Source organism: Octodon degus, unplaced genomic scaffold (assembly GCF_000260255.1).
Source record: "Octodon degus isolate 3935 unplaced genomic scaffold, OctDeg1.0 scaffold00007, whole genome shotgun sequence".
NCBI classification, from domain to species: Eukaryota; Metazoa; Chordata; class Mammalia; order Rodentia; family Octodontidae; genus Octodon; species Octodon degus.
The window spans coordinates 31,133,099-31,147,133 of NW_004524583.1; the positions used below are offsets into that span (position 1 = coordinate 31,133,099).

The window sequence follows — 14,035 nt, forward strand, 5'->3', positions numbered from 1 at the left end:
GCTAGGTGTAGTGGCACACACTGTAACCCCAGCACTGAGCAGACTGAGCCAGGAGGATCACTGTGAGTCCAAGTTGTGTAGTCAAACCCCATACCAAATAAATAAATAATGGGCCAGGGAGACAGCTCGGTAGGATAAGCGCTTGCCTGGCAAGTGAAAGGGCCTGAGTTCAATCCCCAGTTCTACCAAAAAAAAAAAAATACATAAGCCAAATAAATAAATAAAAAGTAAAAAAGAAAAAAAAAAAGAAAGAAAGAAAAGAAAAGCATTTGTCACAGGCTTGTGCCTGACACTGACCTTTTTCTTTAACTCTCTTCCCATCCCAAAGCAAAGAGCCCAGCCAGCAGCGAGTAAAACGATGGGGCTTCTCTTTTGATGAGATGTTGAAGGATCAGGTGGGACAGGACCAGTTCCTGCGATTCCTGGAGTCTGAATTCAGTTCAGAAAACCTCAGGTAAATCTCACCAAGGTGTAATGTGTATGCAGAATGTGCGTGAAGGAATTTGCAAAATCACTCTCCACCTGTTTCTCAACAAGAGATTGCTGGGGTTAAAATTCAAATTCTGGCTAATCTGGGTAAGGCTGAAATGAAGAAGAACAAATTAAGGTATGTAACTGTCACCTCTGCAGTAGCACCGGCACCAACATCGGCGTTCTTTTTTAGTTCTGTGAGTCTGAATGACATTTGTTCAACTACCTGGAAATACATCTTTGATAATAATTAAATAGTCAAATGGCTTTGATGACACCATTCATTAAATAAAGCCAGAGAACCGTGGACTCTCAGTTGAGCAGCTGCTCACAGCTCTCTTTCCTCAGACTTCCCGATCTGGGGCCCTGAAATTCTAACAGAGGAGACAGGAAAGAGATGTCAAGAGGCTCATCTCAGAACCAGAAAGCCATAGCAAATGCCATTCAGTAACTGGAGATGTGACAGTACAAGGTCTGACCTAACTGTATGGTGAATGTTTAAATTGGAAAATATTATTGCTACAAAACTACATCCAATGAATCCCCCTCAGAACACTCGCCTTTCCTTTGAGCACACTTATCCTATCATTCTTGCCCCTTTCTGGAGCACTTCTGGGAGTCCTCTTTCATGAATGTCTTTAAGAAGTGTGATAAAGACATACACAGTCGATGCTTCTGCCAGGGCCATCCAAGAGAAAGGCAAGGACCAGGGGGTTAGCGCAGTGGCAAGAGCGCCTGCCTTGCATGCACAAGGTCCTAAGTTCGATTCGCAGTGTAAGGAGGAAAGAGAATGGGGGGGCAGAGGGGAAAGGGGAGAAAGGGAGGGGAGGGGAGAGGGAAGAGAGGAGGGATGAGGGGGGAAGGGAGAGCGGAGAGGGGAGAGAGGAGAAGGCAGAGGGGAGGGAGGAGAGAGGAGAGAGAGTCACTTTGAGAGAGACCTCTGGTTTCTCCCACAAAGTAAGAAAGGACCAGGAAAACTGAGCATTTTGAATCGGTTCAGGACATTGAGTCAGCCAAGACCACACAACAAAAGATGCTTGCGAAAGAGACCTTCCAGAGCTTCTTGAGAAAATAGCAAGAGCCCTAAGTGTGTTCAAAGCAAAGGAACGTATTGTGAGGGGAGTTAATGCCAATGTGTATTTTACTGTAATCTGCTTTTAAAAATGTAAACATTCACCATACACTCCAGTCATACCATATTCAAGCTAATTAAAACGCTCCTTTCTTTCTTTCTTTCTTTCTTTCTTTCTTTCTTTCTTTCTTTCTTTCTTTTTTGTTATTGTTGTTTTTTGTTGGGAGAATTCTATTAGCCACAGGTGGTAATTACCCTAATTGTCTGATACCACAGAGAACATTTGATTGTTTCTGTTGATCAATAATGCTTTGGGGGCAAATATATTAATAATTACTATTTCATTGGGGGAAAACACTCAAAATATGGGGTCTAATATGAGAGGAAAAGGAGACACATTAAAGGAAAGGGTTCTTAGAAATTCCCTAATAAAAAAAAATATTAGGGAATTTCTGGTTTATTCAGTCATTTATTGTGTCAGATGAAAAGTTCGAGACTTACAGAGCTACGACTTATCTAAGACGTCCTCGAGATCCGAGCAGGGTAGCGACTGCCACGGATAAGTGGAAGGCACCCCCACCCCAGGCTGTCTTTGGTTTGCTGGATTAATTTCCATATCCTAGAGCTATTGTTTGAAAGTTTTAAATTTTTTTAACTTCAGAAATCAGATGCTAGCTGGGCATAGTGACACATTTCTGCATTCCCAGCACTTGGGAGACCGAGCTAGGAGGATTGCACGTTTGAGGGCTGTCTAAACCACATGGCAAGACCTTGTCTTAAAAAATGACAAAAGCGTCGCAGATACTTCAGGCAAAGCGCTCTCCTCTCCAATACTAATGTGCAAAATCCATGCTGTACATGTGAAGGCCAGGCCACTTCAATCCTGCGTGTCGATTGGGTGCTGTCTGTGACGACTCTCTGCAGTACCAAGCCCCACCCGTGTGGGCTGAGCGAGCCAGGACAGTCGAGATGCAGGATCGGCGCCTACAATAACTTCATAGGTCCTTGGGGTGAAACACAAGCAACAGTTCTGTAATGGGGTTTAAACGGGTATAAACTCAAAAACCATTTGCGAGTATTTACAGGAGAGAAGAATCAATGTTAAGCCGGGTTAGGCAAGGCATGAGCTTGACTTTTAGGCACACAGGAGACTGAGAGACAAAAAAGAGGCAGAGGAAATGTTCTAAGCTGGGAGGCTGAATTAGCCAAGGAGAGGGCATGACTGTCCCACTCCCAGGAAGCTATGTGGATCAGACAGCCGGCTGTGTGACACCTCTCTAGGCATCCCTGCGTCACGAAGAGCCAGGCAAGGTGGGGCATCTTATTTCAGGCTACAGGACAGAGCTAGGTGTTACGCTTACAGCACCCCAGAGCCTCCATCCAATTCCTAAGGAGGTCTTTGCTACAGAAGCCCGGGCCTCTAACTCTCTCCACTCGCATGGCACCCGGAGCAGCCTCCCCAGCTGTGTGGGAAGCAGGGCCCTTCATGGCCATCTTGAACCCCAGAAGGCTCCTCTGTGTGGCCAGTGCACCCCCAGGTTCCACACCTGTCACGGTCCCCAGAGCCACACCTAGGAGTCCTTCTCATCCCTGTCCCCTGAGGGTACCCAGCATGGAGTGGTAGGATAGCCCTCTTACCTGTTTCTCAGCCCATAAGTGAACTCAAGACGCTGTGCTACCTGTACTTTTGCAGGGCGTTTTCAGCACGACGCAGGGCCCAGGGCTGTCTGCTTGCCCTGGGTGCTGTTCCATCCACACTGGAGCAGTCATTCCACACACACATCAAGTCAGACGAGCTTCACAAAGTATGCACAACACTTGGGGCCCCAAGTGCGCAGAGGAGTGCAGCCCTGGCGGTGTGCAGCGGTTCCTCCTGCCAGTACAGCTTTCACCTCTCCCAGCCACTCCCCTGGTACCCAGAGGGCGACATTCCATCATGGGGGAGGGACTGTGTGTGCCTAGGTGGCATGCTGCCTCCAGCACGCGTGCATCAATCCAGAATTAGAGAGTTCCCCCTGATCCACAACAGGAAAGAGGATAAAGAAAATGGAATCGCCATAAGAGAAAGTGTAGCCCAAGAGCTGCTAGAATCCTCGCAGGAGCCCAAGTTCCATTTTTGTGGTGCTCAACATCAACGTACAGCAGCAAGCTATGTTTTAAATCCCACAACTTTAGGACCCTTTGGTCACCTGTCACAAAGTAGCTGCCTCCCTTTCCTCTGTGTTCATTCCTTTGGCCACAGATACTGGCTCAGTACCTGCTGTGCTCCAGGTCTCAGGGCCTCAGAGGTGGGGGACAATGCGGGGGCAGGCAGAGGCACTCCCCCACGGCCTCTGTGCCTCATGGCTCCTGAGTGTTATATGATGTGGTACAGTGTGAGGACCCTGACCAGCTAGTCAGATGCACGTCTCAGCGACCAAATACCGGCCAACTTTAGCCGAGAAGCCAGGCTGCTTTGGGCGCACACGTGCAGGCCAGGCTCCCTTGGCTCTGTTCCTGTTAAGCCCATGGCAAAGCCAAGACATCAAATAGTGGCCGGGAAGCGTGGTGGGAGACAGCTGTAGGCCTGAGAGGACCGGCCGAGGGCCAGCTCTGACCCCATGGTCACATCCTAGGGGCCCACTTCCCTCCAACAAGGTCCCACCCCCTCATTTCCATCCCCGCCCAACAACTCCATCGAATTATGATCTCTTCGATGGCAGGGTGCTTGAGCCCTCCTGGTCCACCTTCTGAAAGTGCCGCCTCTCAACATATGAGAGTGGGGGGCGGGTGATTTCATCCTACACCTTCTGCCCAGGGCTGATCAAGAGCCCAGGTCACGGGTGCCCAACAGAGGGAGGAAAGGAGAGGGTGAGCAGGCCCTCAGGTGACAGGAAGAGCATCTGGGACAGAGACCACCTCCTTCCTCTTTTCTAACCCACCCAGAGCTGGGTCCAGTGCTCCGTTCACACCAGCTGGGCCACAGAGACAGCTGTCTGCCAGGCACTGTTGGGGTCTCATTAGCTTCGCACCCCGCAGGCAGGAGCCTTGGAGTCCCGAAGCCGGGAGCGCCGTGGGGCCGGCAGCCTTGCCCTCCCTGCTCTGTCCACTTGCCAAGTGGTGCCAGTCACCCCTGCCCCTTGGCCTCACCTCCACCCAGTCTTCCCGGTGCAGCCCTCTACTCCCCACTTGACACTCCTGCTGCACGGCAGGGCATGAGTTAAAAATCAAAACCTGCAGCAAAGAGTGTCCCCGTCCATTTTTTATGAGCTGTAACGTCTCCAGAGAGGAGGTAGTTGTTCTTCGAACCTGCTGATTGATGATGTGAGCACCATGCCACGTCAGCTGAAGGGAGAAGCAACTAAAAGAGAGCATCGTGTGTGTTGGGGGTAGGGGTGCCAGGTTTGCCTGGAGAGCGCCATCCCAGTCTTGCCCCCCTCCTCAGAGGCCATGGAAGGTTCTAGAAGCCCTGTGGGGACCCCCCTCAAGCCAAACACATGATGAATCAGAAACGAGAAACCCCAAGGAGGTTGGGACAATCAGCAGCAGCTCCGCCACCGCCCAGGGCACAGAGCCCGGCCTGGGTGGTGCCAGTGGTGGGTGCAAAGGGAGGGACCCCAGAACTGCAGCCCAAGCAGGCGTCAAGTTCAGGCTATTGTTCTGAGTCTCTGGTTGACCAGTAGAGGGCACACGAGCACTTTCTTCTGCCGTGGAGTTTGCTTTTCTCTGGCAGTGAACCCAAAGCTGCACTCTCCAACTGTGAAGATCCTAGTTTGTGAAAAGATGCGTAAGATGAGGGGCTCCCCCGAGCTCCCGGAAGCTGGCAAACCACGCGTGGCTCACGACCTCCCTCCCTCCGACCGGCCTCAAGGAGCAAACCTCAGCATCAGGGAGAAATGAGAGGACCCGAGGCCGCCCGGGTCGCCCCGAGTGCCTCCACTGCCCACCGCCTGGCTGTGCTCTGTGCTCTCGGAGTGTCGCCGGCCCCCTCGAGCCCAGCCGCCTGCCTGCCTTCCTTTCCAAGCTGTCGCCGCGGGCGCGGGGCTGCCTGCTCCCGCTGCTGCTGCCGATGGGCCGCACCTCGCGGGGAGGCAGGACAGGTGGTCTCCCCAAGACTCTGGGGCCTGCCAGTCCCTGGGCCCCTCTGCAGCCAGTGTGGGGCTTAGTGCAGGATGGGTGAATCTGAGTGCTGCTGGCGTTTGGCTCGCGTGTCCCCAGAGGAGCAGGCTTTCGATAAGAGCGGCAGCTTTGCAGCCTTCAGCGGCCTCCCTTCTGCGGTGGGCGGCGTGCAGAGCCGCTCTGTGGCTGCCCGGTGGGGGGCTCCGAGGCCTGAGCTCCTTGGGGCTGGAAGGCGGCAAGCAGGAGCTGCAGCCTGTTCTGCATTTCAAATTGACACGAGGGTTGTCCGAAGCTGTGAAGCTGTGGTAGCACACACGGTGGGATGTCAGGAGGCTGTTGTGACAGCACTTTGGCTATCACCTCCGAGGGACGAGGCAGGTCATCTCTGAGGCTGACAGAAGGCTGGGCTGAGTCCCATGTGTGCAGGAGAAACTGCTGTAGAGGGCAAGGCCCTGCCCCTCCCTCCTCCTCTCCCTCTCTCCTCCTCTACCCTACTCCTCCCCCACTCCCCTCCTCTCCCTATACCCCTCCTCTCCCCAGCTGCACTCTCCTCCTGTCCCTCCCTCCCCCTCTCTCCCTCTCCTCTCCTGCCCTACTCCTCCCTCCCCTGCCCTCCTCTCCCCACCCCTCCCCTGCTCTCCCCTTCTCTCAGCCTCCCCTCCCCATCACACTCTCCTCCTGCCCTCCCGGTCCACTCTCCCCTTCCTCCCCTGCCCTACTCCCCTCTCCCCTCCCCTCCTCCAGCCCTGTCCCTTCCCCTCCCCTGTTCTTCCCCACCCTGCTCTTCTCTCCCCTCCCCTCTCTTCCTCTCCTCTACCCTCCTCCTCCTCTCCCCCACTCCCTGTTACCCCTCCCCTGACCTGCCTATTGTTTCCCCTAGTGCTTTTTCTTATCTTGGATTTTTCTGATGAAGGGAACCTTTTCCTGAGAAAGTTTATCAAATTCATTTCTGAAGTTTGCATGGACATCAGCTCCAGACTCTCTAGGGCCAGTAGAGTGGTGTGCAGGAATGTGGCTCCGGATCCTTCTACCAAGGCAATCTGGAAGCCTCGGGAACCGCAAGGTCTCTGTGGCGCCCAGAAGCTGCAGGCCTTTAGGGTGTCCCACAGGGGCGCAGGGACTGGAGAATTGCTCAGAGCTCACTGGAGCAAGGGGCAGAGATGACAGAAGGTGACTGGCCCTCCTGATAGTGAGGGGGAAGGCTGCAAATCACCCATGTGTCATCTGTTTGAGTGAGAAATCACAGGCCCCTCCATGGCTAGGAAGGACGCCGGCCCAGGGAGCTCCCTGCAGCCGGGGATTCGGCCCCTCAGAGGCAACTCCTGAGCAGGGGCTGGGAAAGACCGTGACTTGGGCTTCATCAGTGACCCCTTAGCAGTGCTTTGGTCACTTTGGTCATCCTTTCTGCAGGGCTGGGCTTGCAACATTGTCCACCTGCCAGTCAGCTGGGTCCCACAGGGAGAAAACACCCTGCAAGTCTCTCCTTGTCAGATGACCCCCCCACACACACACACACACCTCTCACCTCACAGCAGACCTTGCAGGCAGGCAGAGAGCCCTGAGGACACCAGGGAAGGGGCCAAGGGGTGGGGGTGGGGGAGAATGACACTCCTTGCGAAGCCCCCAGGACTCCGAGTAAAGAATCACTCCTGTTCCCCTCACCCCTGACAGCCTGGAGGCCAGAAGCCCCAGGACCCGCAGCAGAAATGAGGAGGGCTGGGGCTAAAGGACAGTGATGAGGTTGGCAAGAGCCCTGGTCGCTGCTGCCCCACCACCAGGGGTGAGAGCTGAAACTGGAGGGGCAACAGGCGCAGCGTTGGCTGCCACTCAGCTGTGCCCCTCCACTCCTACCCCGGGGCATTTCAGAGTCGAGCACGGAGGGAAAGTGCTTCAGAACTGTGTTGTAGCTCCCTCCACCCACGCTGCGGCTGTTTCTCTGGTGAAGAAAGATGCACCCAAAAGGCACAGCAGTTCTGGGGAACACGAGCCCAGCCCGCACGAGGACAGGGCACGCGCCTGCCCTTCTGACCACTTGCTCCTTCCTCGCCTTTCTGTCCGAGATCACTGAGGGCACCATGTGCGTTTTCCTCAGCACGATCGTTAGAACCCTAAGTGGCACAGCAGAGGCAAAGCTGGAGCGCAGTGTTTCAGAAGCGAACACCTGGCACCCCTTTCCCTGAAAAAAATGAGGCTACATTGCCAAAGGCTGCCGCTGAGTGGCGCCTTTGAGCCATGCTCGTGGCTCCACAGATCCTGAAGAGCAACAGAAAAACGTGCTTAATTCCCCCCCACACACAGTCAAACAAACAAAACAAGTACATCTTACTTTGGGTGAAATCTGATGCTAGATTTAATGCATTTTTCACTGTGTCGTGGCTGAGCCCCTCCGTTGACTGGATTACAGGTGCTGTCCCTGAGACAGTGGGGTCCCCCACCTTACTGGGCACCTGGCCTGGCGCCTGCCCTGCAGCTGCCGTGTCCCGCGCCCAGAGGCTGCCGTCCTCGGGATGCGGAGCTGCTCTTCGGGCTTTGGCTCACTTCGCTGCTGCCTTTAGCAGAAAAGCGCTCCTGGATGGCTCTGCCAAGGGCAGCCTCCCTGCGGATCCGGATCCTGGATCCCGAGGGACTGTGGAGAGGCAAGCGGGAGTAAGCGAAAGGCTTTCTCTCTGGCACTCCCTGGGAAGTTACCCCGCCTATGCCCATTGCTGTGCTCCAGATAAGCCCGCTGCCATGTCACTGTCACTTACTGCGCGCTGCTGTGTGCCGAGCACCGTGCTGAGTGCTGACGCGCGGACACCTGCTCCCTCCGCCTCTGACGTGAAGGGCTTGTTCACTCCGCCCAGCCGTTCCTTAGGGTTCTAGGACGCCACCTGCCCCTGTGGTCTTCGCCCCCTTTTCATAGCTGTGGTTGAGCCCCCAGCCAAAAGTGGCAAGGGGCTCATGCTGTGTAGACCACAGTGGGTCTCAAGTGGGGGATTTTGCCCTCTGGGGAAACACTGGGTTGCTGTCACTTGGCTCTGGACATCTAGTTGGGTGGAGGCCAAAGTTGCTGCCTAACCTCCCGCATGCCACAGCAGTCCCCACCCCGCACCCACCCTCACCCACAAAAAGTCACCCAGCCAGAAATGACAATAGTGCTGAGGCTGAGACACCTCAAGGAGAGGGACAGAATGCTCCTGTTGGTCACCCTTTGATCTTTCAACACGGCTCCCATTCCTGTCCCTCACAGTCAGGAAACAGTTTGTCCTTTCTGCTGTCCCCAGGGCCTTTGTGACCCTCCTAATGGCACGGGGAAGGCTGAGGAGGGCACAGGGTGATGAAGGTAATGCGTGAGCTCTGGGACCATCTCTAGCAGGGGTCAGACAGAACTGACTGACTGTGCTTCCACTTCAGGTTCTGGCTGGCCGTCCAAGAGCTCAAGAAACAACCCCTACAGGATGTGGCCAAGAGGGTGGAAGAAATCTGGCAAGAGTTTTTAGCCCCGGGGGCCCAGAGTGCAATCAACTTGGACTCTCACAGCTACGAGATAACCAGTCAAAATGTCAAAGATGGAGGGAGATACACGTTTGAAGATGCCCAGGTTTGCTTTCCCACGCAAATGGTCAGGCTACACCGTGCTCTTCCATCCACTTCATTGCTCGTACTCTAACAGCAGTCCAAGGCATGATGGGTAGCTAGAATTTCAGATTTCATTATTTATAAATCAATTAACAGAAAGTATTCCAGATGGGTGTACAATGAAACTTCGATATGGTTTTCCTAAGTTAGTTCACTTTACCACATAGAAGCAGTAATTTGTAGTCACAAATGGTCCTCAACTTATGGTGGATGCACTTGGGTCCTAATAAACCCACTGTAAGTTTAGATGTTTCCTGCTGCAGAGGCATCTAATGCCTAGCAAAGCTTAGCATACTCGGCGCCGTGTTAAGTTCCATTTGTTTCCATACCCAAGCATGGCTGGCTACGAGACATAGCTCCCTACTGCCTAGCACCTCCAGAGAGGCTCACTCTGCACATCTCAAACCCAGGAAGAGATCCCAATTCAAAGTACAGCTTCTACCAAATGCCTAGCCTGTGTGCACCATTGTAAAGTTAAAAAATCATAAGATGAAGGCTGTCTTGGATTTAGCTTTTCCGTGAACATCTCAACATGTCCTACAAAACCTGAAGTCTTGCGATAGGTCAGTAGTAGGTGCTGGAAACCATAATTCAACATTCGTGGGTACAGTGAGCTGGCAGGCCCTCATGTCAGCCCCACATCTGTCTAACTGTGACGTCCACACTTACCACCAGCCCTCTGCACCGCTCCCTTAGCAATTCCTTCCAGCTATGGCCCTTCTGTGTGCCAGGCCCTGGGCCATGCAGTGGGACACCATGAAGAACAGACCAAAGCCCTTGTGCTGCACAGGTTGTGCCTGACTAAGTGAACTCTAGGCCTAAAGCAGGTTAGGACAATTACAGATGCTTATGGAGCTGGCAAAACAACAGGAGCCACAGAAGCTACCCAAACAGCAGGCTTCATCTAGATGCCTGGTCGGTGCTAGTTCTAAAGATAGCCATCAGATAGATCGGTTTCTTACTTCCTGTCCCCTGATTTTCACATCTTCCCACAGTCACATGCTCAGGGACAGGATGATAGAGTTTAACCCAACTGCTCATTTCTCTCACCTACAGTCACCCCTGAAGAATGTGGGTGGCTTTCTCACCCGCAGACATTATTATCCAACCTTAGATACTTCATGTAGCTTTGCCAGTGCAAATGATGGCCTGGGTGCACAGCCAGGGTCCCTCGTCGGGTGTGCAGCACCTCAGCATGGAAACCTCACCACCCGGCACGCCTTCCCTACCTCTTCTCTCCCCAGTTGTGGATTCATGAGATGACTGCCTCTGCTGGGCAGATTCAGTGTCTGTCTTATGAAATAACAAAGTCTTGGGCAGCTTTGGAGCCAAGTGACTAAGCTGTGAGAACTCTTTCCTTCTGACACGTTTCCATGTCTGTGATGTATATGCCCCCCGAGTACTGTATGACATGGCCCAAAGAGAGACACGGGCAGCTCCATCCTGGGTGGATGCTCAGCTCTCCCTCACTCAAGGGGCACCAGCAAAGAAATGCCAGACGGAGCCGTGATGTCCGCAGCCAGAATCACTGCTCAGAACCAACGTGTTTTAATCTCCTCTTATTGTGGAAATTTTTAGACATAGCAACATGGGCAGGGCAAAATCACAAACTTTCATGCCCTCATCCAACTCAGCTACCATCGGTGCATAACTTTGCTCCTTTTATTTACCTCCCCACAGACCTATCCACCAGGTTATGCACCTGTCCCTTTATTTTTAACATTACCACAACACCACTATCATAGCTTAGTGACATCAAGTGTCAAACAAGTGCTCAAACTTATAACAGTTCCATAAATACCTTTAAAAAATCTTTATTTAAAATCAGAATCCAGGTAAGTTGCACACATTGCAGTCAATTGACATGTAAGTGTTCTTTAATCTAGAGTTCCCTGCATCTCTCCTCCCTCCCTTTCCCCCACTCCAGGCAATATGTTTGTTGAAATAATTGGATCCTCTATCCCGCGAAGTTTTCACAGACTGTGATGTTCTGGTTACAGCTCTGTGGTGCTGTTTAACATGTTTGCATATCAGCTGCATTTCCTATACATTGTTCGCTTGGTTTAGACATTTAATTGGATTTAGGTTTGATTTTCGTGGCCAAAGCTACTTTGCGGATCTAGCTGTGATTCTTTTCAGAAGGCGTGTGACATCTAGATGTCTCTTCGTGTGATTTTTGACAGGGGCTGGTGTTCATTACTTAGACCCATTAGTTAGTTAGGGGCGACAGAAAGATGACACTCTCACTTCATGGTTCTCACTTCATTTATTAGCTGGAATTCTTCCGTAAGGAAACACGTCTCTCCACTGCTATTTGACTAGTGGTACAATTCATAGCAGTAAGGTGGATGACTTTTGATTCTTTCCTTTTACCACGTTTGCTAATTTTGGATGTGAAGAGTGATTTACTGTCATCTTTCTGACCTGTTAGAGATTTTTGTTTTTTAAAATAACTTAAACTTATGAATTTAAGCCTACTTGATGAGCTTTAGTGTCTTTTACTTATTACATTTATTGATGCTTGGATTGTGCTAACTCTAGGCGGTTGATCACTTCTGTCTCTGATGTGACCCAAAACAGCAAGGAGACTAAACATTCAGGTTCTGCCAGAGACCCACAGGAGCCATTTCTCAAAGGTCCCCCAGCTTCTCTTAGGGGACATGGGTTTTAGAGACTACAATCTGAATGCTAAGGAGTGCTCATTTTTCTTGGGTTTTATTCATCATTTTCAGAGAATAGTATTTCCGATTCAAATTCAAGAACAAGGGATTTTACTTAACTTCTTCCTTTTTTTTAATTTTATATTTGTTTTTTGGTGGAATCAGGGATTGAACTCAGACCCTTGAGCTTGCCAGGGAAGTGCTTATTCCACTGAGCCATCTCCCCGGGCCCTACTTAACTTCTTAGTTCTTTTTTTTCAGTACCAGGGATCAAATTTGGGACCTTGCACTTGCCAGGCAGGCCCTCGGGCCACTGAGCTATTTCCTGGCCCAACTTCTTCATTCTTATATCTGTGCCTCCTTTCTCTATGCCAAGAATCTGGTGATAACATGGCTCTTCATTTTCTCCCTTGCGCCTTACACAGAGCAGTCTGAATGCCACAGCAACAATGCTGGGACAGCAGCGTGATTGTCACCTGACTCTTTACCGGATGCATAGTGCTCCACTGTGCAGAGGCTGCACAGTTCAGGCAACCGGTCCTCCCTTCTTGGACACTTGCGTTGCTCTTAGCTCAAGGAAGACCTGACGGGAGAATGTGAAAAGCTAGCACACTGCGCCTCACAAGGCTTTGAACTCCCGCCTCCGCCAGGCTGCAGTTTTTCAGGCGCTTTTGTGCTCGTTACCTCCATATGCACAGCGGTGCAGTGATGTGCATCAGACTTGGAATCCGCATAGCCGTTTCTCCTCCTCTTCTGCTAGGGTTAGTTTCCGTGAACTCAAATAGAACACTCTTCCGCAACCAGCTCCTATTCTCATCCTGTTCGCTGTTGCTTCTTCGGCGAGTTTCTGCCAGTGCTGTACAAAGTGCTTCTTACTAGCAGAGCGACCTCGGGCAGGCTATTGACGCTCTCTCTCCTCCTCTGGAGAGCAGTCACAGTGGAACTATGTGTGACTGCAGTAGGACCACGTGAAATGAATCGTGTCGACCACGGTGGCTGGCCCGCAGCAAGGGAAACACTTCCGATTTTATCTTCCTGAGGCCAGTTATATTCTTTTATGTTTAACCCGTTCGATAAAACATTGAAGTAAGTGCATGTATTATTGTCACCCGTGACCACCCTGCTCTGGTACACAGCTATTTATTGACTTACAATGGGGCTGTGTCACCCATGACCACCCCTGCTCTGGTACACAGCTATTTATTGACTTACAATGGGGCTATTTATAAATAGCTGTGTGGGTACACAGCTATTTATTGACTTTCATGGTGAATTGAAAATTAAAAATACATTCACTACATGTACGCTACCAAACGCTGCAGCTCACCAACACCAAAACTGCAGAGTATCAGCTCCTTCTCCTCGTGGCGGAGTAGCTGAGTTGGAACCGTGGTTTGCTTTTGCTGCCCAGCCCCACTAAAGAGTACTGTACTATGAATGGCTAGCCCCCCAAAAAAACCCTAAAATCCAAAGTTCAAAGCATGGCTCCTATTGAATGCGGATAGCTTTTATACTACCAGAAAGTCAAAACATTTTAAGTTGAACTGTCGTTCCTGAGTCGGAGGCCACGTGCATCTTTGCTTTGCGGGTGTAGGTGCGTGGTAGGTCTGCGCATACTGCTATACAGAGTGCCACAGCGCAGGAGGCATAAGCAACAGCTGTTCCTCCATCGCAGGTCCAGAGGCTGGGGAGCCCAGAGTGTGTTGTCAGCGTGTTCAGTTCCTGGTAAGGGTCTCTCTTCTGGCTTGTAGAAGCCACGTTCTTGCTGTGCCCCCTCATGGCAGGAGAGCCTAGTCTGCCCTTCTCCTTTGCAGGAGCACCTACCCCAGCCTGGGGCCCCATCCTCCTGATGTCTTGCAAAGCCCCTGACACCGTCACGTGGAAGCTGGAAGTTAGGCCTTCCGCAGTCTGAACCTGAGGGCAACAGTAGTCCATACCAGGGTGACTGCAAAACAAAGTGATTGTGCCTCTTCCATTAAACCAGGGCAGTTAGGAAGTGAAACTTTATCTGTGAAGGGCCAGATCATATAAATTTTAGGTTTCACAAGTCATGTGAGTTGAATCACATGATCATGTCCACAGCCACTGGATTCTGCCACACTGAGTCACATGATCA

At 51.7% G+C, this 14,035-nt stretch overlaps 1 protein-coding gene across 3 annotated transcripts in view; it reads left to right on the top strand.

The window, feature by feature from the left end:
• Positions 1-14,035, top strand: part of Rgs6 (regulator of G protein signaling 6) — a 657,652-nt gene that overhangs the window by 594,187 nt on the left and 49,430 nt on the right. For all 3 annotated transcript variants that reach the window (XM_023703302.1, XM_012517111.2, XM_023703304.1), the window contains exons 14-15: positions 329-454; positions 9,035-9,221. In XM_023703302.1, coding sequence (XP_023559070.1) covers positions 329-454; positions 9,035-9,221 — 313 coding nt within the window. The remainder of the gene's footprint in view (positions 1-328; positions 455-9,034; positions 9,222-14,035) is intronic.